General features: G+C 33.3%; 6 protein-coding genes across 9 annotated transcripts in view; 3 read left to right on the forward strand and 3 right to left on the reverse strand.

Annotated features, from left to right (window-relative positions):
• spin (Protein spinster) overlaps positions 1–648 on the reverse strand; it is a 36,884-nt gene extending 36,236 nt beyond the window's left edge. For all 3 annotated transcript variants that reach the window (XM_066295665.1, XM_066295664.1, XM_066295663.1), the window contains exon 1: positions 53–648. In XM_066295665.1, the coding sequence (XP_066151762.1) occupies positions 53–269 (217 nt within the window). In that variant the 5' untranslated portion in view covers positions 270–648. The remainder of the gene's footprint in view (positions 1–52) is intronic.
• Positions 649–978: 330 nt separating this feature from the next.
• On the forward strand, positions 979–4,723 carry Exo70 (exocyst complex component 7). The gene is made up of 12 exons (XM_066295649.1): positions 979–1,164; positions 1,753–1,918; positions 1,987–2,186; positions 2,239–2,353; positions 2,405–2,628; positions 2,677–2,836; positions 2,899–3,092; positions 3,143–3,322; positions 3,377–3,611; positions 3,663–3,879; positions 4,251–4,484; positions 4,533–4,723. Exons 1-12 carry the CDS (start codon positions 1,120–1,122, stop codon positions 4,633–4,635), a joined length of 2,073 nt encoding a protein of 690 aa, XP_066151746.1. The 5' UTR covers positions 979–1,119; the 3' UTR covers positions 4,636–4,723.
• A 1,977-nt stretch (positions 4,724–6,700) lies between these two features.
• LOC136346490 (THAP domain-containing protein 2-like) lies at positions 6,701–8,494 on the reverse strand. 2 transcript variants are annotated; one of them, XM_066295679.1, is made up of 6 exons: positions 8,183–8,492; positions 7,905–8,076; positions 7,593–7,809; positions 7,397–7,463; positions 7,117–7,233; positions 6,701–7,060 (listed from the first exon to the last, which is right to left on the reverse strand). In XM_066295679.1, exons 1-6 carry the CDS (start codon positions 8,333–8,335, stop codon positions 6,788–6,790), a joined length of 999 nt encoding a protein of 332 aa, XP_066151776.1. In that variant the 5' UTR covers positions 8,336–8,492; the 3' UTR covers positions 6,701–6,787. The 2 variants fall into 2 exon arrangements, with proteins under 2 accessions (XP_066151776.1, XP_066151777.1); XM_066295680.1 differs by having other exon boundaries at positions 6,900–7,067; positions 8,183–8,494.
• Positions 8,495–8,844: 350 nt separating this feature from the next.
• Positions 8,845–15,562, reverse strand: LOC136346477 (rab GTPase-binding effector protein 1-like). The gene is made up of 13 exons (XM_066295659.1): positions 15,342–15,562; positions 15,148–15,252; positions 14,410–14,589; positions 14,195–14,346; positions 13,778–13,879; positions 13,592–13,726; positions 13,297–13,532; positions 13,048–13,245; positions 12,683–12,776; positions 9,697–9,884; positions 9,489–9,591; positions 9,305–9,421; positions 8,845–9,250 (listed from the first exon to the last, which is right to left on the reverse strand). The coding sequence occupies exons 1-13, from the start codon at positions 15,373–15,375 to the stop codon at positions 8,978–8,980; spliced, it is 1,917 nt and encodes a 638-aa protein (XP_066151756.1). The 5' UTR covers positions 15,376–15,562; the 3' UTR covers positions 8,845–8,977.
• A 389-nt stretch (positions 15,563–15,951) lies between these two features.
• S6KL (S6 Kinase Like) overlaps positions 15,952–27,132 on the forward strand; it is a 35,488-nt gene continuing 24,307 nt past the window's right edge. The window contains exons 1-7 of the mRNA XM_066295674.1: positions 15,952–16,190; positions 16,271–16,374; positions 19,415–19,643; positions 19,699–19,822; positions 19,975–20,082; positions 21,105–21,263; positions 24,675–24,763. Of these exons, the coding sequence (XP_066151771.1) occupies positions 16,107–16,190; positions 16,271–16,374; positions 19,415–19,643; positions 19,699–19,822; positions 19,975–20,082; positions 21,105–21,263; positions 24,675–24,763 (897 nt within the window). The 5' untranslated portion in view covers positions 15,952–16,106. The remainder of the gene's footprint in view (positions 16,191–16,270; positions 16,375–19,414; positions 19,644–19,698; positions 19,823–19,974; positions 20,083–21,104; positions 21,264–24,674; positions 24,764–27,132) is intronic.
• On the forward strand, positions 21,276–24,595 carry Atg101 (autophagy-related protein 101). Its single transcript, XM_066295684.1, has one exon. The coding sequence runs from the start codon at positions 21,535–21,537 to the stop codon at positions 22,195–22,197; it is 663 nt and encodes a 220-aa protein (XP_066151781.1). The 5' UTR covers positions 21,276–21,534; the 3' UTR covers positions 22,198–24,595.

Genomic DNA, 27,132 nt, shown 5'->3' on the forward strand with positions numbered 1-27,132 from the left:
TTCCATAACTTAACTTGGCCTTATAATTAGATGGCCTATTGGTAGGTCTTACCTGCAACGGTGAATCTATCCATGTAATTAATCAAATTTACGTAACACAATACGGACACCGAAATCCATTCCTTGAATCTAACATCGCGCCAGGAACGTTCGTGGTCGCCGTTCTCCTCACTTTCGCGCACCAATTCCGCTTGTGAATTATTCTGCTCCATGATGTTTAGCTTTTTCAGTACCAAATTCGTACTTTTCTCTATTTTCTCTGACGGCATCGTTGCAGCACTTCGCTTCCACTATCCACGCGACAACCGGCTGAATGACGAAAATTTGAAATTCCTTCCATGCTGGCGGTCTCTGACAGCGCATGTGCAACCAATCACCTGATGAATGCAGAGGCCGGCGATGACGAATCGTGTGACGTTGCTCGATCTTTGATAATTCTATTTTTGGTGGTGCAATATTGAACTTATTATTCTTTGATTTGTACTTGACCTTTGTCTATTCTGCTGTACCACTGTCCAGTTTAAAAACTTTTATTAAAGAATATGATTTTTACGCTTTTTTCAGCAGTTTTGCCTATGCATTTATTCTTTTTCTTATGCACAACACTAACACAAAACAACATAGCAGTTCGTTCAAATGAAATTTGCCACTTTGACATTGACAAGTTGATTTGACTTAATTGGCAGAATTGTTTATTCTAGGAATTTAAAGCAACTATCATGGCGACGTAAGTAGGCATTTGAAGTAAATTTAACGCAAAATAAATAATTTTTCTAAAGTACAATTTATTACTTTAATAAGTCGCCTACTGGAACTAAATAAGTTAGAAAATATAGGAGCTTTGTCTCAAAATAACTTCGTCTCCTCTTGGTGTATAAATAATAATTAATATCTTTTTATTTATGTTATGAAACCCTTATTATGCATAAACCTTTTCTAATATGTCAATCAAAATTCATTTTTTGAGTGACATTAGAACAGCTGACATTAAGTATGGGTTCATTCAAAAAATAAAAGATACCAAAATAAACAAACTAAAATTAAATCTAAAATAGTGTTTTCCTCCAACTGTATAATTGATATTTAGAAGTTAATAAAGAATTCTGTAGTTATTACGAGATGAATGAAGAACCAGGGTTGGAAATACTACATAAGCTTGAGAAGGTAAAATTGTATTCCTTACCTAATGAATTTAAAACTTGCAGAAAATCACATCTATGCTAAATAATATACTCTATTTTCTACATATTTATTATATGATTTTAAGTTTCCATCAGTTGAAAGTCTTAAAAAAATATATTTCAATAACTTTAACTTGTAATGTATTGTGGTGTTATCCCAGATATTGGGGTAAGAACACAATATCAGTACACCCTGTAAGTTTTTTGCCGTATATTTTATATAGATATGCGCTAGCGTCTGTTCATACACTGAAGTTACTGACTTCCACAATTAGAGCTGTGTTTTACCTCTTTTGAATTAATGTGAACAGTGCAATACAAATAAAAATCTATACATTTTTTTAATATATTTAGCTATTTTAGTATGTTTTTTTCATAGCACATTTGTTATCTATTATCAAAACTTAAAACTTTTACCTACTTTAGAAATTTACCTAAATATTGTTTGATGTAATAGCAAAGGCCCATTTTTCGGGTGTGCAATTTAAAATAAGATTAATAATATTTAAATTTAATTAAATATATCAAATGTAATAAAATACATGCATATTGTATGGATAACGATTTACAGGAACAAACAAATTTATCCCTTTTACAAGAGCGTTTGTCCAAGAGTGCCCAAATTACAAAAGGCATTGGCACCATCTTGAACACCTTTGATCAAAGATTATCTCGTTTAGAGGAAACAATTCTACCAGTATATAATGAAACTGAGAGTCTCCAAAAAGCTCAATACAGTATCCTTTTATTGTCTCAAAATATATTATTACCAATAGATATATAAACATTCCTGAAATTTGTCCAGACATTGATTGCACTTTGCAATTACTGGACAATGTGATTGGATATTATGAAGTCTCCAGCAATGTAGAGCACATAATTGAAAAAGGGCCTGGAGAAGGAGGCATTGATTTGGATAAATACATTGACGCTCTTAATCGGTTGTATAATGCCCAAAAGTATTTTGAAAAAAATATCCCTCAGAGTGTGGAATTAATAAATGTGGTATGTTAATATTAGTTGAACTTACATTTCAGTTGCAAATGTAATGTTTTAGTCCTCATTCTTTCACAAAGGCAGTGATAAATTAAATGCAGAATTCAAGATAATTTTAGACAAATACAATACGCCCATTCTGCCAGTGGTTTTGCTTGATCTTATTAATTTTGAAGGTAAATTAACATCATCCCTAGTTTTCTATTATAATAAAAAGCGTATCTTAGAATCCAAAGAAACTAAGGCGCATCCCAAACAATTACCGCCAGAGGCCAAGGAACAGCTGATAAAGATCTCTTCTTGGCTTCTCAGTCATAACAGGGATGAATTTTTAACAGTTTACGGTAAAACTCGCGGAAATGTTTTGCAACGTTCCCTTAATATGTTGCGCAATCACCAAAAGTCTGTTAGCGGAGGTAGTGTGCATGGCACTACTAGCTCACCAATGCTGGTAATAAATTATTAATAGAAATTTAATTTGGGGAACAAAGGTTTTTAGAAGCCCAAATTCCCAAATCGGCATGAAGCAAAACGACAGCATTCCACTAGGAGGCTGCAAGCATTTGAGAGGAAAGCGAATAGGATGTTTTTGAGGGCTTCCCAGACTTTGGAACATTCTACAGGGTTGAATTTGGGGACTAGAAGAGCATCTCATTTAGGCAACAAAAATTTATAAAAAGTTATCTAGCAAGGTTTTTTTAACATTTATTTTTATCTGTAGATACTTCATATAGTGGTGAAGAAGTAGATAATGAGCAAGAAATGGAAAACTATTTAATTTGCGTAATAGCCATACATAAACTAATGCAAATTGAACAGCATTTAATGAAAGATATTGTAACTCCAACTCACCGTCCTCGCGTTTTTGAGCTTATAGTAAGAGAAGCCATGGATGCTTTAGTACAGGAAGGAGAAGTAATTTTAACGTAATAAAATTTTTAGTAGATCAAAAAACGTTTTTATAGAACATTGTTACGAGAGCCAAAAAATGTATCCAGCGACACGAATTTGGGACTGTTTTGGTGATTTTTCCAATATTCAAGCAGCTCCGCTCCCTTAAACCGGACTTTGAAAGAACTATTGAGCAGTGTGATTCAATTGTCAAGCAGAAGTTTGAGAGTATTCTACAGATGCTTCAATCCACTGTAATACGTTTGTAATTATTTTACTAAAATATTCTAACTGTATATTGCTTTTAGGGCGCTAAAGCTTTAGAGGATTTCATTGAGAGCCTTAGGTCAGACTCTGTGACTCAACTTCCACCTGATGGCACTGTCCATGAACTGACAAGTAATGTGATCATGTTTCTTGAACACCTACTCGATTACAGTGATACTATAGGGATTGTATTGGCGCAAGATTTGAATTATGCAAAGCAGCTTGAAAAATTAAAGCCTGCCGATCAAAATAAGGCTTTCATTGGTTTATATATTAGTAAGATTTCATTTTCATAACATAAATCGCACTGTTTTTTTATTTTTACAGAGAAGGTTCTAGTGCAATTGAACCACACATTGATAAGTAAAAGTGAACAATACAGTGACGTGGCTCTTAAAGCTCTTTTTAGGTTGAATAATAATAATTATGTGTTAAAGTCGCTGCAAAGGAGTAACTTATTGGAGCTTTATTTGATTGCCGAACCGAAATGTGAACAATATTATTTTGCTTCCATACAAGAGCATAAAAAGGCTTATTCCCAATGGTAAGTGATGTGTTTTGTTATAGACCTGAAAATAAGAACCTAAAGAACCGGTTTTTGCTGATAACTTTTTTGTCATTTCTTTTCATTCCAAGACTAACTCAATGTTGAAACTTAACAAAATACTGTACACATTTTAATTCCGGCATGTCCTAACAGTGAAAACTTCACACGTCTCTTAATTCCTAAAAGCGTTATTTAGTTCTAATATTATTGCATTTATAACAGAAATTACTGTATAATATTCATTGATAAGACACAGATATTTTATTTATTATATTTGTCATTTTATCTTTTTTACCTTGGCTATCTTATTATTGACAAAATTGCCATTTTTGATAATAATGAATATATTTTAAAAGCATTATTTTTAGCTGGAATAAATTACTAAATCATATTGAATGCGACGAACCATTTGTCCATGGCGACAAACTAAAGGACAAAGAACGTGCTGTTATAAAAGACAAGTTCGCAGGTTTTAACAAGGAAGTTGAGGATATCTCCAAAGTTCAAAGAGGGTATTCTATACCTGATATTGAATTAAGGGAAAGTATTAAGCGAGACAATAAAGAGCTTATTATTCCGAAATATAACGCCTTTTTCAATAGGTAAAATTAAAGGTAATTAAGAGTACTTTTTCTTAAATTATTTTCTAGGTATGGAGTGTTGAACTTCACCAAAAATCCTGAGAAATACATTAAACACAAGCCAGATGAAGTGTCTGCAGTTATTGACAGATTTTTTGATGTTGCCGCTTAAAGATAAGGGCGCAAATTCTATTATTGTTAGACATTATATTATATTGATATCCATAAATATTATCTAAATAAAAATTATTACTAATTAGCACTAGCAGCCAGAATTAATGGCCTCAATCTTTTTAAAAGAACTCCAACGTCCAGCACATTATGTCCAATACTCGCTGCTTCTTTCAATTCCTGGATCTCCTCAGAGGAAAGAACCAGACTAGCATCAAAATCTCAAAAAACTTTTGAATATTCAAGTACAAATCATATTAAAAATAACTTACCAACAACAGATTTTTCGTCATGGCTTATTATAAAGTCTATGGATGCTTCTTTTACTTTAATACTAGCTATAAACAATTTGCTATCAAAATGCTTCTTAACGCTGACTTTAAAATTAAAATTCACGGAGTAATGATGAATTGCCTTGGCAAAATTCTTACTAATTTTTTTTAACTTTTTTTGCTGAGCTTTTCTCTCATTATATCCTGAAAAAATATATAAATGTAGTGTTTTGAATTATAAAACTATCAAAAGGTCAATCTCGAAGTACATACCTTTTTCAGTGTCAGCCAACGTGTCTGTTAACTTGCATAACTGACTTTTATATTTCTCTATATTTGCTTCAGACATTTTTTCCCTTTCCTCAATTATTTTGTGTTTTTGCCAATTTTGTTTTGCTTCTAAGTGCAACTTCAGTATCTGCTTTTCAGATAATTCTTCTGAGACATTATATACAGGCTTTGTTGGCTGCGACTCCTTTGTATTTAATAAGTTAATTACACATTCAAGATCTTTTTGGTTTATATTTCTTAGACATTCCATATCATTAAGGAATGCTTTGGTCTGATCTGAAGTTTGAAAAACGTCTATATGATTTCAATTCCAATAAAATAGAACGCGGAAACAATCCACATTCACCCAAGTTTATAAGTGCACATAACATAAGGTAAGAATGCTAAAAAAATAATCCAGTTCATAAACACTAGGTACATTTACGTTAGCAATGCAAGGGATTTTTAAGAAAGTTGTGCAAGATGCAGTTTCTTTGGTCGATATGCTGGTTCATCTGCAAATACAGTGTCAACATTTGTGTAGTAGTAAATATAGACAAACTGTAAATTTATGAAATCAAGAAAAAGATATCTTGTATTCCAAGGAATATAGAAGTTATTTCGTATAAATCACACTTCTAGTATGTTCTCCTACATTTAAATTCTTGATACACCACAACAGTAATGCATAACAAGAAAACGGTGCAGGGCAGTGATATGCCACAATTTTTTGTTGCATGTATACGCGTCGGAAGAATGCAAAGTACCAGTATAATTGGATTAGTTTATATAATTCCAAAGATTTCATCTGATATTTATAAAAAAATGTTAGTGAATACAACAGTATATACACCACAGAAGATAGTATATTTGTCTGTCTTGAGCATTAACAAAATGCGACGGATAAGAAACACTTTCTATCTGGACGTATCATTATCTACTATTGTTTTCTTCAATTATTTATTAAACAGAAAGCAACATTTTTAATTTATTAGATATTTTCTTAACTTACCTATTGAAGAGGTTTGTGCGCGATCGTCCATTTGTCCTTCCTCGTATTATGCTAATACAATCTTTGTAATAAGTTATTGTCGCAAATTTAACACTTCTTCAATTAAAGAAAAATTAATTATTTCTTCTTTCGTACTAACAATAAAATTTCCGTTGACGGTTTATATTCAAAAAGTTAACCTCAAATAAGAAAAGTTGCTTGGCAAATGAGAGGAATAGATGACATGCCCGAATACGATCCGATCAGCAGTCTATCTCACTCATTCGTTTGGTGTTAGCGAAAGGAGTATGAATCAAATACGCTCAAATAATTTCAAGATTTTCAATCATTAATGCCCCTCATAGGAATTCAATATAACAAAAATAGCGGGACTACTTTTACAATTTTATAAGACAAAAAAACTGTATTGAAACCATTAAAAAACTTAGTTTATGTCTTCTACTTAAGTCACTTACAGTTCAGTGCCTTATTATCCTCGATTTGCCAATTTCTTACTGAATAAACAGTCTCCATAACTTAACTTTGATTTTAATATGGCGTAACACAATGTAGTTCCAAAAAAATTTAAACAAAAAAATCTCTCCGGTCAAATTGTTTCCTCAGCCCATAGAACTTGTTTTACTTATAAAAGGGGCTGATATCTTGCCTAGCATAGTGTGACACACATCACAAACCCTGGATGGTCTATTATTAGGGCCTGACAATACCACTTTGGTGATACATTCTGTGCAATATATTTGTCCACAATGTCTGCAATGTTGCTTCATTTCCGAGCTCATTAATATATTGGCACACAAAGGGCATTTGTCAATATCTTCTTCATGTTGCCATCTAACTTCAGGGGCTTGTTTGCACATTTTACTGAGTTTGACCTAGAAACTTTATTAAAAAATCTTGTTGCGCAAAAAAATAATTCTTTGAAGCATACCTGCAAAATCTGGGAAAATGTAACAGTTTTCTGATGTTCAATTTCACGGTTTTTAAGTTGTTCTTGTAGACTTTGGATTTTGAAATGAAGTTCTTCATTTTCAGTTTTCAGTTTTTCCTATAATAATAGCTTTAAACATATGCTGCCTTTAGTTTATTAAATGTTGGAGCCTGGATTCAGCTAAATATGTTTTTTCATATTTTTTCACAGTCATAAACAGTTCACAGAAATGTGTTTAGCTAAACCCAGTTAAATTGTAATGAAATTGACATAAGCTTACCATATCATCTATCAGTAATGTGTGTTTGTTTTGACTCTTTAGGCTTGGCTTATGAATCAGGCTATTACTGAAATTTGGACCAAAAGAAAAATATTATGGCTTCATTTATTTATTTATAAACTAGCATATGAGCTGTTAATTATGAGTTAAACGGATAAAATTATAGCCTTTCAAATTGTTTAAATTAAGAAGTAACCTTGGTAATGACAAGACAGGTACATGCTTGGATTTGCTTTGAGCTTCCTCTCCTTGACTATCCAATAGTATATTACTGGAATCAATATTGAAAAACTGATCGTTAACTTTCTCTATCACTTCATCTTTTTCAACTTTAACAATAATAAAATCTTGCTCATTTTCTTGTAACACCTGATGCAATTCGACCCACACCTTTGATGACTCTAGTTGAGGTTCTAGAACAAACCTTAATATAGCAATTATCTATATTACATCTTAATTTTTAAAACTTGTTGATGTGGAAGATTGCTAATATAATTTTATATATTACTTAGTTTCCTTTGGGAAATATCCTGTTTTTGAGGAGTCAAACTATCCATTCCTCTACACTTTTTGCTTGATGTATAATGGGCATAACTAAATATAGTAGGTATGGCATGGTTAGCTAATTTGCGAGATCCATCTTGTCTTACTTTCTCCCACATCTCAGGGGCAAAATGCACCTAAAATATTGTACATATTTATTTGCAGTAAGAGATGCTACCGCAAATAGTTGTTTGAATGATAGCGTGAAGTATATAATACAAAAGAAGCAATTTTTAAACTTGCCTCACATAAACAGGCACCTTCAGAGGGTATCCAGTTACCCCTCTTTGTATTAGCAATCCATTGTTGCCTTCTTTTTGGGTCTTTTGGAAATTTTCTCATCAAGAAACCTTTCGCAGAGGAATTTCTGCAACCCAAAGCAGAACATCCACCCATTACATTTGAATTTTAAGTACAGTTTAAAAATTGAATATAAATAAAGTTATGTATTTAAATCGTATAATACAAAACAAATAATAGTGATAACTAGAAGAAATTTGGAAAATTAAAATATTATAATAAACATAACCAAACTAAGTTTATGGAAAAACGTCAAATCTTAACCAATCAGCTCCCTGGCAGCATATATGCCCCTGCACTAATATCAGCTGTTCAAACATCCCTTTAAATAATCCCCACTTTTCGTTATTATCATTACAACATTAATCGTTTATTTGATTGGTGAAACATAATTAAACAATTTTTTATTTATATTAGTTTTGTTACAGGACCCTTGTCGGCTTCGTCGACTTAAATATTATTTCGGTATTGTGACGCGTTCATAGGTATAATCATCTTAATGCCAAAAGGTTAACTGGCCATTTGTTCAGAATCTATAAAATAATTCGTTACCGAATCTAACATTTTTTTCATGTCAATTTGCATTTAACTGACACACAGCTAAATTGAATTAATCAGAACCTTTATTAACTTCTTAGTTCTTTAAATAATAAATAGTCTAATTATACACAGCATCTGTATAAAGACTTCAATAAAATTTAAACATCACATAACAAAAACTCCTTCAACAAAACAATTTCAGTTCATTGGGGGTTCCTTACTGAAATAAGGAGCCGAACTCTTGACTAGCAAAGTGTGACACACGTCGCAAACCTTTGACTGTCTCATATTAGGCCCGGACATGACCACTTTGGAAACGCACTTTACGCAGAATATTTGACCGCAGTGTCTGCAGTGTTGCTTCACCTTAGAAGTGGCCAATGTGATGCGACAGGAAGGGCATTCTTCGATATCTTCTTCGTGCTGCCATCGTACTTGGTGGTCCGCTTCACGGATTTTTTCCAGCTGAATCTGAAAGGGTTGATTGAAAGACAGTCGCAATTAGTCAATATTATTGAAGTTTACCTGTAAACTTTGAGATAACTTAACAAAATCTCGTTGCACAGTTTCACTGGTTTCAAGCTCCTCTTGTAGGGCATGAGCTCTGTTCCTTAATCCTTGAATTTGATCCTCCAGTTTTTTCTAAAATTAAAGTATTCAGTGTTTTGTTTCTGTGTTGAAGGAATGAGTGTATTAAGCCAGAGCTTACCACATTATCTGTTAATTGTGTTATCTGCTCGTCTTTTTCTATCACATTAGCGTTTTTGGCTAAATACTGCTTTTTCTCTCGTTCTAGCCTATCTATTTGCTTTCTAGAATTTATTTAAAAATAGTACTATTAATTCTAGTTGCTTTTTTTATGTCGTACTATGTCATAAGCATTCAAGTAAATTAAATTATATATATGCTGCACTTACTGTAATTGTTTAATTTCAAAATCTAGAGATTCTTCTACGACTTTTCTTTCGTGATGGTCGTGCTCTAATTGGCTATTTAATAATACGATATTGGATTCAAGATTCTTTATCTTTTCTTCGGCTGCCTCTTTACCGACTTTCGCAATAATTAAATCTTGATGATTTTTAAGTACCAGCTCATGTAATTCCTAAGAAAAATACGAGATATTATTGTTAATCTAATTCGAACCAGTGCAGAAATTCAGTTTGGAATGACATGTTTTCTTATAAAATAAACGAAAAATATACTTCTTATTGTGGCTTCAAATTCTTTTTTTTCTGAACAGAAGATAAGACCCGTCTACGTAGACCAACGTGTGTCATTGCGACATGTTTCCCGGACCAAAAATTTCACAAAAAAACGTTTGTTACACATTTCTTTTTCTTTTTTGGAATTTTGCGTGCCGCTCCTACGACATATTGTAATTGCATGATACAATATTTAACGGAGTCAACACCGAATACGGCTTTTTTGTAGACGAGCCTTCACAATCATTTTCAGATAATAACAGCCTTTGTCTTCCGATATGTGATGTATGAAAATTAGTTATGATTTCAAAATCAAGTACAATGCTTTACCCGTTTGCAAGTTCTAATAGTTATTTATAAACAGGGTGGCCCGGAAATTACTACAATGCTAGACCGAAAGTTCCTAAACCAATAATAAAACATTTCAGACAAACTTATCCATTTACATCCAATGTGTACAGTTTCTTACAAAAATCACATACTAATAAAAATTAGGAATTTTGGACAATTTAATGAAAGGAAAATTGCCCCTGTAGGATCGCGATATGATGGCTATGATTGCTGTCGATAAGAGAAAGAAAAATGAATACTTAAATATGTGTATCATTCATCCCTCGAAGTTGTTAAGTTTTTAAGAGATCGAGACAAAATGTTAAGGTTGATAGTGGCTTTACCTTTATTATATACATATCTATATTAATTATGAACATGAGTTATTTAATACTATGCGAAAGTGTAAATTATTATTGTTCCTGAAAAACCTCAGAGTCCTTTTTCGATTAAGCTCGCTGTGCAACTGGAATTGTAATTTTTTATTCCGTGGGGGTACCACTGCACAACAAAATTACTGTAATAATAATTGATTACTAATTGGATTCGCAACTCTCTCCCATTTTAGTAAATCTGGAAACATCGCATGATGATTCCTATCATCAGCTGTACTTTAACAAAAGGCATGTTGTAAATTTTTTGTATGTTTTCTTACCGGTATCACTTCGTAGATGATTCAGTCAAGTGTTAGCACGGCGAAGAGCAGGACGTTTGTAATTCGCGCTGCATTAATATTAGAGATATTCTGGTTTTCTTTTGTTCCAAAGACTCGTGAGGTACGCGGTTAGTATAAGCGCGACCCAGTGAGTGAAAGTGGATGGAATTCAATCGTAGTTTTGTTCGATCAATGAGAACGATGTAGTTAGAATTTTAGTTGACAATCGGAATTATTTCCAATTTTGGCTCTTCTGAAAGATACTTAAGACCATTTGTAGGCGTTGCCGAAGTATGATATCGCAACTTGAGCTGCTTCGCAGATTTTAAAACTTTCTGGAGTTAATATTGTCTTTTTGTGGTTTGGGTCTCAGCTGTGTACGCTTCTGCTTCAAGCAGAAATTAATTTAAAGGTGTAACCGTTTTGAAGATTTTTTTAAAATGAACTAATGTTGAATTTTTTCCATGAAATAATATTGATTTTTTCAGGCATTATATAATAATGTTTTTCTTTTGTGTTTCAGGTTTCAATAGTATATGGCTCTGCTTGGAGTCGAAATTGATTCGCAACTTGAACTGTTTCAATGATTTTTAAAACTTCTTCAGGATTCATTATCTAATTCTTCTCAGAAATGGATACTGATTTTTTTCAGGAATTATGTAATATTGCACTTTTTGTGTTTCAGGTTTCAACTGTTTCTACCAAACGCCTCTGCTTCGAATGGAAATTATTTCGAACCTTTAACTTTTTTGAACATTTTTCATAAGAGTTCAAACTGATTTTATTTCGTGTTATAGGTCCCAATTGCATATGCCTCTGCTTCAAGTCGAAATGAATTCGAATCTCTCACTGTTTTAAGATTATTTTAAAAATTCGTAGATTTTTAAATGAAGCATATCTTTACAGATGGGCCGGAAGAGGCAGCGATGCCCCGTGAACTAGCTAGCAAAATTGCCGGATTTAATACCCCTAAATATTTTCCTGTGGGGAGCTCTTAAATCAAAAGTGAATGCTTTCCCCATACCCACAGAAGTTGAGTTACTGTAAAGATCTTCAACCTTGAAGATTATTTTTAAAATAAGCCCGACACGATTCTCAACGTAGGGATTACTTTTTTAATATTCGTTATAAGAATTAAAGTAAGTTGATAGTTGAAATAACATTTTTTTCTTGTTGTTCTTCTGACTAAACAACAATGATGAATTGTAAAGTATCATATAATTTTTTTTTGTAAAAAAACTGCACATCTAGTGAAAACTTTACAGAAGACAAAAAAGTTTCAAAACGAAGGCAACTCGTAGTAGCGAAAAAAATTAGTTATTCGTACAAGGGGTATTAAACATACAAATTTTTATTTATCAATTATGCGTTATTTTTAATATTTCCACGCAAAAAAAAGATCATGCATATGTTAGAGCATGCAAATTTGTATAGTAACTCTTAGTTTTAAAATCAGGGAAATTGAAGAAAACCTTAGCAATTATGTTGGAAAAAACGATATTAATTTGAAAACTTTGGCGTCCTGTAACAGCACAATAAAGCAACATTGTATATAGGTAAATCTGCCTAGAATGCCTTATTTTTCATTAAAGAATTTTTGATCAAGCATTTTACAGTCATTTCAGAGATACCCTATATAATAAAATAAGACTCTGGATCCGTAATTCCAAATAAAAATCCCTGAATATCATTTTTTCTTTGTCAAAAGCTCACCTCTACAGTGTCAGGTAAATTAATAACCTCACTTTGCAGCTGTTGCGAATGAATGGTGTATTTGCCCACGAGGTTTTCATTCTCAGTTTGCAACCTAAAATATAGAAATCAAAGATTAAACAAGCATTTAATTTTAGAAAATAAACCATAACAGTTTTAATTAAAATAATGGGTTGTTGTTTAAATAAAAATTAAATATAGTTTGGAATGTTACATGTATACCTTGAATAAATTCAACAGGCATCTATCGTTAATGTTAGATGTTTTATGCTAATAGTAAATAGCTTAATCTATGTCCTATATTTACGATTTACCACCGATTGCGAGTTTTTTTTTCATGAATATCCATTGCAAGTAGAACTCACCTGTCTAATTCTTGGTGAATTTTTTCCCGATCTTTCGTTAATTTAACCAATTCACTTTTCATCTCTTTAGCTGTCTCTGAAAAATATTGTTGAAGTTCCTTTAAATCCTGCTCAGTACAATCCGTAGTCCTGGTAAGTTCCGCGACTTGCTGCTTGTGTTCTTCCCTTTTTTCATTCCATCTCTCTTCCATTTCCTTTCTGAAAAAATTATGCAACAACACCAACTTTATTAACACCACTTATGCCTACCTGAATCCTATTTCTTTCATTAAATCCTCCTTATGTCTCTCCGCTGCTTTTTCAGCCTCCCGGACTTTTTTCATGAATTCGCTAACATTTTGTTGCTCTTTAACTAGCTCAGCCTCATAGTTACTGCACATATCGCATGATTGATTATCATTTTTACTGATTTCAAAGGACGTGTTGGTAGATGTGGTATTTTGTAGATTTGTTTTTTCTGGAGTTTGATTTTCGACTTTTAAACCCTGAAAAAAAAAACGAATTTCCTCACCAATTGTGAAAAATTTGAAACTCCCTCATTTACTTCGTTTGATGTATGCCCGCATTCTCGACATTTTTGAAGTTGCTCGTCAGTTGAGCGCAACTTCTCCTTTAATGCTTTTATTTGGTCCTCCAAAGGATCTACTAAAGACCTTAACAATTCAACATCTTCTTGGGACTAGAATTTTGAAAACTTTAGATTAGCAGATTTGTAATTGTATTATTATACCTTTTCTGGTTTTTCTTCTTGAGAGCCTCCAAATGCATCAAGTTTTTTAGCTATGCCTTTAGTTAATGCATTAATAACTGCACTAGGAGCCAAACTGTGCTCCTAGAAAAATACACAAATTAAAACACAATCAATTAATAAAAATATTATCTGACCTTCTTAAATTTTACTATAAGATTATGATCAAAGTAGTTACTAAACATTTTACAGAACAAACACCTTGTCAGTATAAAAAATGGTAGTTAACTGAAATAATTATACTTTTGATGCCTATATTTTTGAAGCAACAACTCAGATAATGTGCAAATTACCTGATAAGCAAAACTGCTTAAAATGGGACACAAACCATTGGAATTCTAATAAATTATGAGGTCAGGCAACAAAAAATAAACAAAAAGGAATAATATTTAAACTAACCTGATTGGAAGATTGCTGTTGTTGCTGTTGAAACTGAGTGTTTTGAAACTTTAGATGTTCAATTTCTTTTTGAGTGTACTGTATGTACCTTTGCAGTCTTTGCAAATCTTGATCATATATAGTTCTTGAAGAGGAGGATTCTTCCATGGTTTCTACAATACAACAATGGATTTTAATTAAATTACTGAAATGCACATAAAATATGTGATACTGACCATGAATTAACCTTTGAAGGGATGCTATTTCTTCCTCAGCTTTACGTTTTTCCAATTCATAGTTTGATTCTCTCATACTCTCCACAACTAGTTGGCTTTTAAGATCATCTAATTCATTTGTTAATTTTTTAACTTGCTCTATTAGCAATTTATTTTCTTCATTTCTTCTTGACAGTTCAGCTGCCAAGTAAAAAATACAGTACATTAATTTTACTTGAAATTGACATAGTAAATTCTACAGAAAACAGAATTTTTAGAAACATTTTTAAAATAATACTGCTGTAGATCCATAATTTAGAATCAGTTAATGAGTGAAAAAAACTAATAAAGAAAATTTAATCAACAGGTTTCTTGAGTAATTCTAACATGTAAACACTTTTAACACGGTATGAAAAACAATAATAGGTATTTAAACCAATCAATTTGACAAGAGTTTACCTTCAAACTTGGTTTATTGGTTAAATTTTTTTCGCTTGCATTAATTTTAACAATACATTAACAATCAAGCATTAGATACTTAAAATGTTGAACTATAGGTACTTATAAGACTACATACGTGATATTATGGGTAATTGCTACTTTGACCATGAAAATTTTATATTTATACCTAAACTGAACTAAAAAACTTAAAAGATAGCAAACAGATTTTTAAAATTTTAAACAGGCATAATTTCTTCCTTACTTTGTAACAAATAAGTATAGTAAATTCTTATATATTGTGATTAAATATGTTCTCACCTTCTTTCTGCAAAAAAAGCTCCTTCATTTTTGCCCTTTGACTGTCGAACTCCTCCCTCAATTTCTTGTTTTCATGCTCGAGCAGCTCCACTTGTTTGTAAGGGTCTAAAATACGAACGTTTTATAAATAAACTGATCAATACATTTTCATACAGGCAAATATAAAACTGTTGAGCAATTTTCAAAGGCCTCACCTTTCTCATTCTGTTGCACCTGAGTTTCATCCATTTCTGTGCAATATGGAAGGTATTTCCTGTGATAGACGACAAGTTGGAACAACGAAATCGTCAATGAATTAAATGTATCATCTCATAAGTTTTAATGAATATAATTATTAATAATTAATTTGCACTAATTAATTTTTATTTTAAATAATTTTTTATAACCTCTACTGTGTTAAAACCACGTACTGTCAACTGACTGTCAATCAAAAAGCTTGTCGAATAGGATTTACACTTTTCACCGCTCGATACATTCCAAACTGAAATGAAAAAAATTAAATTACAAAAATTTAAGACATAGGTAATATTAATATTCAATGTATTAAAAACACAGTCAAATTAAACTTACTATAGCTTTAAATAGATAAAAATATTAATTATAACATTGGACAACGATAAAACATATTATTATGTACGTTGTCTACATGAAGGATAAACCAAATAAGTCATGTCAATATCATTGAAACATTATTTCCTTCTTCGAATAATATGTAACAAATGACTATATAATCTATCTTTGTTGTTAATGAGGACTTGCTATATTTCTCCATAGAGAAAACTAAAAGGACCGTATCGCCTAGTTGACTTCACTCGTCTGAAAAGTAAATACCCATCAAACAAAAGTCAAAAGAAAAGTTTTAACAAAAGATTTCTACCTGGAAGTTTAATTAGGGGTCAGTGAAATGTTTGTGTTTTGTGGAAAAAGGGCCAGTTTCGCATTGAGGAAGGCATCTTTCTATGGGCAATAAAAGCACCAGGGACTCCGTACACAGTGATCGAACGGATAGTGTCTTGCCCAGCCGTCGAAATCACTCTCAGAAGGTAAGGCGAAATTCCAGCTAACCTTTTCGTTTGTTGTGGTACTGCGTCATTCTCTTCTAATCTTTACGTGCTTTTCGCAGATAACTTCGAATCCCAACAATAGTTTGAGGAGCTTTTTAAGAGTAGAAAGTCAGCAGTGCACACACAGCGCATCCAGACCATGGTCCAGAATATCTAGAAGAAGGTGAGTAAATTCAAACAAGCACAAGCTTGTTCTTGTTTGTGTTGAACAAAATGGTGAATTGGGTGATACCAATGGTGATAGTTAGCATCTCATATTACATACATATATACAACATGCTTGTAGTTGCTGATTGGCTCTTTTATTATTCACCTAAAGGTCTAATCTTTTCAACACTAATGTTTTCAAACAAATCTTATTCTTTGTTTGATAAACTCAATTAACCAAAGCCTGAATTAAACCATCTCAAGGCCTTTTTATATAAGATCCTGCTTGGGATAATTTACCCTCTTAATAATTTAGGTCAAGTATTAAAAAATAATCAGATAAATTTATCTTATTTTTAGATATTAACATAGTTTTCATAGAAATGCTGAAATAGAGCTTGATTATTGGGTGTCTTTCTTGGATGTTTATGTAAACTACCCTCCCATTGACATTACTTTTACTCATTCTAACTTACGTGCTGAAGGCCAATATTAGTAAATCACACAAACAAAACACTGACTTTGGTTTTCAATAAAAATTCTGTTTATGCACAATTAACTGGAGCATCCCAAATACCAGTTTCAAGCTTATAACTTAGAGCAGTTCAGTGTACCTCTACAATCAATTACACTTAGGTGAGAAACCATAGATAAATGTTATTGGGTTAGGGACTGCAGAGAATACTTACCATATATGTTATCTTTGACATGTCATTCTTCATTTGCCTTAGTTCAATGTTTCCAATAATTTAAAAAGAATTAATGAACTTACTTCTCTCTTATTTTATTTGATTTTCAATGCTTTGGTGAGTCTTTATAGTGCTATGTATAAAGGTAAATACTTATCCGTTGAGTCATCCATTGCAGTCTGGGCTTTAATCTAGGTTCAGATAAGATCTTTAAAATCATCTTGCATTTATGTAATCTATATTTGTCCCAAAACTTTATTCACTGAAAATTATACATTTTCATTATGTTTAATAGAAAATCAAGCATTTTGAAGTGAAACAATGCTTGTGCATATTCATAAATACAAGAATTTATCATTTTCCTGTTACATTGTGTACCTACCTCTTCCTGACCTAAAAATCAGCACACTTTCTCTACTTAGCAATTTTTGGGCCTGCTTTTCAGGAAGTGTAAAAATTATGTCAGCTCTTATCTGTATCGTGAATTGGCATAAATATGTCTGCTTCAAATTATTAAGGTCATGTTTAATTTCCTATCTTTAGCGTGTCTGAATTGTATGTTTATAATTCGCTATCTTTATATCCTCAGTATTGGTAGTGCAGAAAGTGCTACTCCCAAGAAAGGGTATTAAGTTGTTCTCCACCAGATAATTCTTTAGTTAATTCAGGTTAGTCCAGATTAACTCCTGACATAACTCCTGTGTCTATATATGTTCCAAAGTTATATTATCAATGTATAATATATTAGAAACACGTGAGTAATATATTCCATTGTTGAGAGGTAATAACTTCATTTGTAAGCTGTTTTGCCAAATATTTTCAATTTTGCTTTTTTAGTGGTTGATGTTTATGTTTTAGACACAACAAAAGTTACAGTTAGCAAAGCTTAATGGAATTTGGATTCGCCAATGACTAAAAATGCGTTAATATTTTATTTTAATTTTTCCAGCTGTGTTTTTGAAATTAAAATTTTTCTGACCTTCACCTTAAAGCAATTTCTATTATCATGAGCTGTTGAACTTTTTTAACATTCGCCATTATGCAAAGGTTAGGACAAAGTATTTAAAAAAAGGTTCCTTTTTGATTTCTCGAAGAGCAAGTGCATTCATAAGGAATTATAAGGGAAAACTTATTGCGACGTTTACCGAATATACCTATATCCATCTTGCATATTATGGGTTTTGAGAGGTAAAGGCAACATCTGGCTTATTTCATAGGAACCAGCTGTTCCAGTAGAAAATGTCACATTGGACATGAAGGACAACTAGATGTTTCTCTGGTGCTTCAGCCCACAGATATTGCATGTAGTTAGACTAAAGCTTAATGTATTGTATATTTTTAATAAAAGGTTCTACTTACGTTCGAAACCTAACAGCAAATACCATTATTATAGTCGAATAGTACATAATTCAATAATGTTTCACCGAGTTCAAGGCCGGTCCAATGACTCCAAATTTACGGCTTGATTTTGATAGACATACAGTTTCCATTGTTCAAACTGCTATCTAATTCAAGATCTAATATTCGTCTTTGTTACGGACGTCACACTTTGTAAAATGCACGAATTCTGTGTAGGTTCGCATTTAATTCGTATTCATAACGCTTAATCAAGAAGTGGTATCTTGTAATCTCTCAAGAAAGTGTCGCTCGTTATTAAAATTAACAGTGAAGGATTAGATTGATTGTCGCTCAGGGTGAAAATAGAGAAAAGCTTATGTACTTTATTACATTATTTGTAAACATTTAATTAAGCAGGCTCTCGGAGTATGACTCGGTAGTTGTCTACAACGCAAAAACCGTTTGTGCGAAATGAATATATTTAAAAGTTCATTGTAATTAATAGAATTTGGTTATGCACTTGTCCACACGTGGAATATTTCACGTCAAGATAAAAGCTGTGTTTATATGTTTACGTGATGTATTATGAGAAAAACTGATACAGACGTATGCGTGTAGAGTTATGGGAAAATTTGGGATTTCACGTGTTGTTATTTTTACGGCTGCGTCATATAAAAGTGCACTCACCCTCTCTTCCGCTCTACCAACAAACCTGAACGCATACATGTCTTAATAATCTAAAGTAATTATCGCAATGGTAATTGCAATTTATTTCGTACTTATTAAATGGCGGCCTCATTATGCCGTATGAGCGTACTGCCAAGGAAAATTATTGGAGTTATTTATACGTTGCCTCGAGCAAATCTCAGATGAATCGAACTTTTCCTGCTTATTTATTTTCCGTGAAACATTTCAGTTATATGTTTATGTACGATTCAAGGAGATTTGTGTTTATTTTATTTCGGTGTTGCATTAAGTGGTCGTAGACTTTTGCTGGAACAATGTTAGTGGTAATGCTTCTATTTTCAGGTGGAAAGAATCAACTTTGACCCTCCCCTACCAGTCGTGCAAAACTGCTTGGCCGGTAACGCAACGTGAATCCCTTTTTTTGCCCGCGTTTCCAGTCGAAAACCATCATAAAAATCCGAACTACGAGAAGTTACCAGAAATAAGTAGGGGAGCTTTCGGGAAGATTTACAGGATTTTGGATTTGGAGAAGAACGAAATATTTGCTTTGAAAGTTCTTTCCAAGTCGAAGGTCAGCAAACTCGCTCGAGAAAACTCGAACGAAAATTAAAACTTTGCTTTTGCAGGTAATAGAAAACGGTTTAATCGATCAAGTCACCCAAGAAGTACAAATTCAGCGTGCTTGCGGCCATCACCCCTTCATAGCCAAGTGTCCGGCAAACTGGCAAAGCCCTAAGCACTTACACATAGGTAAGCGTCGCGAAATTCTTGACCTTGTTAACTGAGAATTTCAGATTGGACGACCTAAAGCACGTTTCATAATAAATAAGCGTCGCTATGAATATAAAAATGTAATTAGCGTTAAAATCGTGAATGATGTTTATACAGTTTTTGCATTGCAGCTACCGAGTATATCGAAGGCGGGGAGCTTTGGGAATTGTTGGACCATATTGGTGCTCTGCCTGTAGAAGTTGTGCAGTTGTATGTTGCGCAGATAGCACTGGCGATAGGTAAGAAAAAACGGTTTTAATCCGTTGGCATGCATGAGTTTGTTCAAAAATAATAAAATCAGATTTAATTTGATTTCTCGGACGCGTGTGAAACATCCGTTCAATAACTACACCGCATTATTTCAAACCGCATCTAGATATTGTAGGATAATTCGTCTATATCTTCAAGATCTGTAAATATTTTCGGCTGTCCAATTATTCAAAGTTTCTTTAAAGCTTTAGGAAAAAACTCATGAACATTTGGGATGTTTTCTCCGGGGTGCTGCATCGAATGCATCTGAGGTGGGACTCCGTAACCTAAGTAAAGGAAAAGACTTGTAACACCATACACTCATAACCATAAATTTCTAACTTTAAACGGTTGTTCCGTTGCTAATATCTGACATTACATTTAAAAATCGAAAATTGAGATTATTTCTATTTAAACCGGAAGTGCTAGATAAACTTTATTAATGTCAATACATCGACTCCGTTCCCATAAAGTTTTCCTCCAAATTTCAACATTCTAAGGTTAAAAACAAAAAAGGCGAGCTTTCTTCTTGAATCGCTCGGTATATTCTCTTCCTTATTTGTTTTACAGAGTTCCAAATCTGGTTCCACATCTTTAGGTCTGAATTCGCTTAACTTGAGAAAAACTACATTAAATATGTTATAATTACACATAAAATTTTTCAACCTTTACAAGAAATAGAACTTTCCTACGTGTCATAAATACACACAATTATTTGTATAACTTGGGAGGAAAATACTGTTTTTATTTTATTTGGTCGTTGGTCATTACTGGTTTGGTGCCATTTCTTCAACTCACATATGTTTCATGTTTTTTTATAAACAGGACGCTGAGGAGTGTCGAGGAATGTGCTTTATACTTCCTCAAATATTGACGCCCCCTGCTTCGTATCTCACTTCAAATGATTTGTGGGAATAAAAGTAGTACTTTCCTCTCGAGTGTGCAAATTACTATTTACGCCTCCTTCATTCGTCTTTTCAATCGGAAATATTGGCAAATATCAATTTTTCAGATTTCCTCCATAACGCTGGTGTAATCTACAGAGATCTAAAACCAGAAAACATCCTACTAGACGCCGATGCTAACGTTAGAGTAATCGATTTCGGTCTGTCCAAGTGGTTACCTCTCGGTCGCACCACCAGAACTGTATGTGGAACGCCCAAATATATGGGTATGACCTACTGATTTTCCTTCCCCTCTATTCTAGATAGTACTGTAACTGTTTCCCCTTTAAATGTAAAGGCTAGTAACTCGTCATCGTCGAGTTAAAACAGTTCATTGTCGCAGCTAGTGAGAGTAAAACCAAAAAAATCATACACAAAAAGAGTTATTTCAGAATTTTTTACTACTCAGGTTTATCTGTGATTATCGTGTGATATAAGCTATTTTGCCGCTTGTTTTTTTTTTAAATATCGCTTGTTATACGAGATAAATAACTAGAAATGAACGCTCGATCTCAAGTTTTCGAACTCACCTTAGAAGGTAGACAGGCAGATGAGGCTGTCGCCAGCATATTTCACACAATCCTTTTTCATAGATGTTTAGGTAAATTTATGTATACTAACGAGAGCAGTTACTCGGTTAGCACTGTGGGTTTTACGGATGTTGACTGCGATTTCATCGATTTAACGTATGTGTGTTGTTCGTCGAATACTCTCAATCGGCACGTGAAACAGGAGATTAGTAATTTCTCCGAGCAACTGCGGAGCAACGAATCTAGCGGTACAGGGCAGATATCCCTGGAGTTTTTCCAATGCAAACCCAGCAGATACCTGTTCATCCAGCGCGAATGTATACCATGGGAAGTGTGGACGGTGCGACTTCAACTTATAACTCTGGAAAACGAGGTTGAGCGGCAACTCTGTCGTGAAAGGGTTGGAGACCACCTTACCGATAAAATCTTGTATATTACCGACGTGATGAACAGGCATGAGTATTTGCCGAAGTTACCGTCCAGGACCGAAATGGATGAGGTATTCGATTCCTCCTATCCAGATGTACAGCCGTATCTGTTTAAAATGAATTATTCGATTTCCGGACCTTCGAGCGCGCCCACCGTAGGGTCTACCATGAGGAAGTTTATCAGAGAGAGTCTTAATTTGTAAGAGGACGTTACAAAGCCGTGCATAAAGGGTGGTGTTTATGTGAAATGCGTAGGTGTTCACTATACTCTACAAACTCACCCTATATTTTCTCGTTTTGAGGAAAAATTGTACAATGACACGCTTGAATCCAAGAAAAAATGGAAAAGTTAATAATTTATATCTTTCAAGTCTTACGTCGCTCCTCCAATGATCATTAAAACGAAATATAAAGTTTTTCCGCATTTTCCATGTTAGAGAGAAAATGTTCGGGGCACTCCCCCACGGTGTCTATTTCTAGCCGAATAAAAAACATATTTGAAAAACAGCTTAAGTAGACATTTTGCCAAATGTGTCCACGGCTCTACATGTTCATAATCGTTGTGATAATCGTAATTTCCATACGTCACTTCCTTGTTGCTAGTCCATTGCGTTTTCCTGTCCATATAAACCACCATGTTACTTAACTAGATTTTTTACTAATAAATTACGTAGGAATTTTGAGTTTGGAGTTTGAGTAGGAATTATTGAGGTGCGGTCCATTTTAGGGATTCGATTTATCAAGCGTTTGGTTTTTGAGAAAATTACTCTTTTGGTCTAAACATAGCATCATCCAGGTTTGTCTGAAAGTATTATTGTTTAGTCAGAGATGTTAGGTAGTTTAGGTTAGGTTTGCGTATGATCTGTTTCGTTTTTTATTTTTCATTTTTTCCTATAATCATCACATATTTTTCACGTTTATTCCTATGTTTCAGTCGATTTTAGAACTGTAGTTTTTAGTCTAAAATTTTTTGATTTATTGGTTATATTAGCAAGATATTAACGTTGTCGGAGAAGTTTTTTTCGTTTTCGATGAAGGAGCAGGCACTTAAGAATGGTAAATTTGTTTAATTAATGTTTGTATGTTTTCTAATAATTATAACCAGTAAATTCTTAAAATTTAACCATTTGTTCAGTGTTTTTTTTTGTTAGTAGTGTTTTGCGCCTTTTAGGTGTTGGGATTTGCGACATTTACGGAAAATGTTTTAAATATTCCAAATTCAAAAGCACTTTAAGTCGTAGGGTTTTCTGGCATATTATTATCGTTTGGAATTTTAGTGTGTTCACACAGAAGTATTTACAATGAATATGAAGTAACATAATTAGAAAAATTTAATTTCATTATGGAATATTCCTTTTACCTACTTTTGCGGAAACCTTAAAAAATCAATTTTTTTTTGCCGCAAATCTCAAATTAACTTCAATGTAAAACTCTGCGTCTTAGTTTAGAATATAGCTTATCTGTATTTTCGTTAGTTCTGAGTACTCACGCTCTAAACTTTCTCCATTTTCTTACCTTTTATTAACGGACATTCGAAATAATATATTATTAATTATTTATGTTCCCATTATTAAACATTACATTCTAGCATTAGTATTTATAGTTTTTACTCGATGATTATTTATTTACTTTAATAATCGCGGATGTGTTTGATTTTCTAAGTGTTTACGTGAATTTTCCATACTGAGGACTTGTGTGAAACATGCTATACCTTCGCTAATTTGACCACGCAGAATCGCTTTGAGGTTGATTATTCCTGCTCCTCATGGGTAGCAGTTTAGAACTTTCCGATTATTATTACTATTATATCCACGAAGACTTAATACACCTAAATTAAGCATAAGAGCAACCCGTAACATAAGCGGTATTTTAAAGCTAATTCTCTTGAGTAAGCTACTTTAGTGTAATGTGATTTTTCCGATGTAAAAGTATGTGTAAGGCACGTTCTTAAGCAAGTAATACACGAATTTTTAAAAGTAACCTTACCTAGGGTACGTACAGTTGTATGGTTTTTACGCGTATATTTTATAGTGCAATATACCATGAGTGTTGTTGCGATATGTAACGCTATAGTGAGCTAAATAATTTAAAAAGCCATATTTATTTGGTAGAGGATCTTACATAAGAGTACAAGTGAGTTTTGTTTCGACAAGTGTAGGAAGTGAGACACTTTTAGTATTTCGATGAACTCTGCTGCTTAAGTTTGCTCCAAATAACTGCATGTTTGAACCAAACTTGCCTGGGTAAATCTTCGAATTGAGTGTGTTCAGAAAGAGCTTTATTAATGAATTAGAGTTATTTGGAGTTGACGCTACACTATTAAATACACCATCAAGTTCAAATAAATCCTGAAACGTTAGTGATGTAATTTCTTTCAATTTTTTACAAAGTACGTGTAAAGATATAATAATTATAATTGCTACAGAATTAAATACACATAATTTATAATTACAATAATAAAAACACGTAGTCTGTGTAAATATGTCTCTGTAAATATCTTTATTGTAAATACTTGTGAATAGTTATAGTGATTCGATTTATTAGTAGTTATGTGATTTTTATAAAAAAATTGATATGAGAAATAAATAAATCTTATTTATGCTTTGGCGTATTTCTTAAAAAGTGATAGTGATGTGAAGTTTAGTGATAAAATGTTACAGGTAAGTTGTTTTTGTTTCAGCTCCGGAAATATTGCAAATGCAGCCATACGGACATTCGGTGGACTGGTGGAGTTTAGGGGTTATCGCTTGTTTGATGTTGACCTGCAAGGTAAGTAGGACTAATTATTTATTTAAAAGAGAGGTTAAAACTTAGACGGTATTGCCCAACTGAAGAGATTCATGCGCCTTCCCACCAAGGTTTGTGTGGAATCAAACGAAAGATGTTCAACTTTTTAGTTAGACGTCTCAACCCACAACTATCTTAGATATCAATAATTTATCGTCGTAGACAGGCTGCACCTGCAATTTTCAGTTGCAGTTTCCTCGTCTCTTCGAATTAAATTCTTTATTTCCTTTCCCGCTGGCACCACACTGACCGTCTGATGACCGATCAATCTTCATAAAAAAATCTGCATCGGACACAAACAGCGGTACTTACAAGCAGCATCTTCAATAGGGCCATTTTCAGAGACGCATTTCGCTTTTTTTATTTTTATTGGTAGGTACAGTGTGTGCAGGGAGGGACTTGAGAACATTCTAAAACCACTAGAAGTTTTCTTGAATTACTTTTCGAGTAACTTTTGATTATGGGATTAACGCTAAAGTTCCAACGTTTTCCCTTTTCTATTTTGTTGAATTTTGGTTATCTGACCAAGAGAAATGTAGCGAAATTTACGATGATTCCAAGCCTGGATGGCCATTGCCCTTTCGGTGATTTGCATAATTTTTATGAGCCATTAAAGTGGAAAGTATTACGATAAGTTATTTTTAAATCGTAATTTATGCGTCAATTTTTATTTAAATATTTTCGGCTTTAAATGCGTGGAACGATTCGTGAAATGCAAAGTTTAAATTGTTCTTAAAAACCTTTTATTCGCCAAATTGTCTACATAAACAAACTGTTTTTGTTTTAGAGAAATTTAACTAGCTGTTTCTTCTATAGATGATAATTAACGTCTTCAAGAAAATTAAGAGTCTAAAAACGGAATTATATTAATACGTAATTGTAATTATTGTCAAATGTGGATGGCACGTGGAACAAATGGAGAAATTTTGAATCTACAATGGAAATAACGCTTATCTTTCGTTTTAAATCCTAACAGTGTAAATTTCTCCGCCACTGGCAAAGTACCAGCAGGATGGACTAACCTTGCAGCATTCCACAGGACGCTGACTCTTCTCGATCTTAAAAGTGAGATAGAGCCTATATCTACCGGATGATGTCCGAGCTTATTTAATATTTATTTAATTATTCTTTAATGGTCAAACAAATTTGCTTAATGTCTGCAGAGTCGACGACGGTTATAAATAACCATAAGGTCCCGCAAGATCGTTTATTAAGGATCGGTGATGTATAATAGAGCCTTATACAACCTAATAACCATTTGGCCGTAGGTTTACGTTGCCAGGTTGTATACGTCCGTTAGTTCGATATCGGATGTTTTGCCGTTTGATGGAAAACGTATTGAAAAGTGAAAAAAAAAGCGTTTTGTCACATAACTCGAATATATCCGCCAGATAAGCTTATGGTTTGCTAACCATCGATTTATGTTTTGTTGTTTTCCAAACTTTTGTCCGCATGTCGGTAATTTGAAATGGTCGTTGTCGAAAAGCGGGATGTGACATCTCAATTGGCGAGGACCGAATTCAAATTGGTTTTTGGAGGTCCTCGGATTTCAATTGAGGTAATCAACAACAAGTGACTTGTAGAACTCCAAAGAGTCCTTAAGACTGATGATTTAAATTATTCTCAAAATGCCCCTTGAACTTCTTAGAATTCGTGAATTGCGGGTGAAAGGATGCTTCCCGTAGATTCAAATCGCGATGTGAATTATATTGATCCCACTGGTTTCGAGTAAACAACCTGATTTACCAAAAAAACGAAAATCACGCCGTAGAATCGCAATCAATCGATATAAGTCAAAAGCAGCGCCTCAAGAAAACGAAAACTCTCCTAAAATTGAGGGTTCTTTGCGCCATTCTCGGAAGTTATGTCTCAATATCTCAGAAACTTATGGTTTAAATTAGCTCACAAAGGCCTCTCGACGAGCTCTATAAGTGTACACAAACCGAATTGTAATAACTCTTAGTTTCCAACATACTATACCCATATTCGATGTGCGTTTTTGGTACTTTTCAAGATATCTCAAAGTGAAAATTCAAGGTGGTTCATTCATCTGCAGTTTCAAGGCTCAAGGGCCTTATTTGAAGAAGGGTCCACATAGGAAGATGTTCGGCGTCTCGGACACTCGTGTGTCACATTGCCCCAAAAATAGTAACTTTGTCATCTGGACGAGCTTGCACGTACAGTAACCGGGGTGTTTTTTGGTTTCGGAGATGCGAGTTAATATTGATAAATATTTTCGTCACTTTGGAAGTATCTTAAAACAAAAAAATCCTTGAATTCCATTCAAGCCCCCGGAACCCAGATTGACCGCCTTGGTCAAACTACTAAATCTTCGCTAAATATTTAGTTGT

Source organism: Euwallacea fornicatus, chromosome 23 (genome assembly GCF_040115645.1).
Source record: "Euwallacea fornicatus isolate EFF26 chromosome 23, ASM4011564v1, whole genome shotgun sequence".
Classification (NCBI taxonomy): Eukaryota; Metazoa; Arthropoda; class Insecta; order Coleoptera; family Curculionidae; genus Euwallacea; species Euwallacea fornicatus.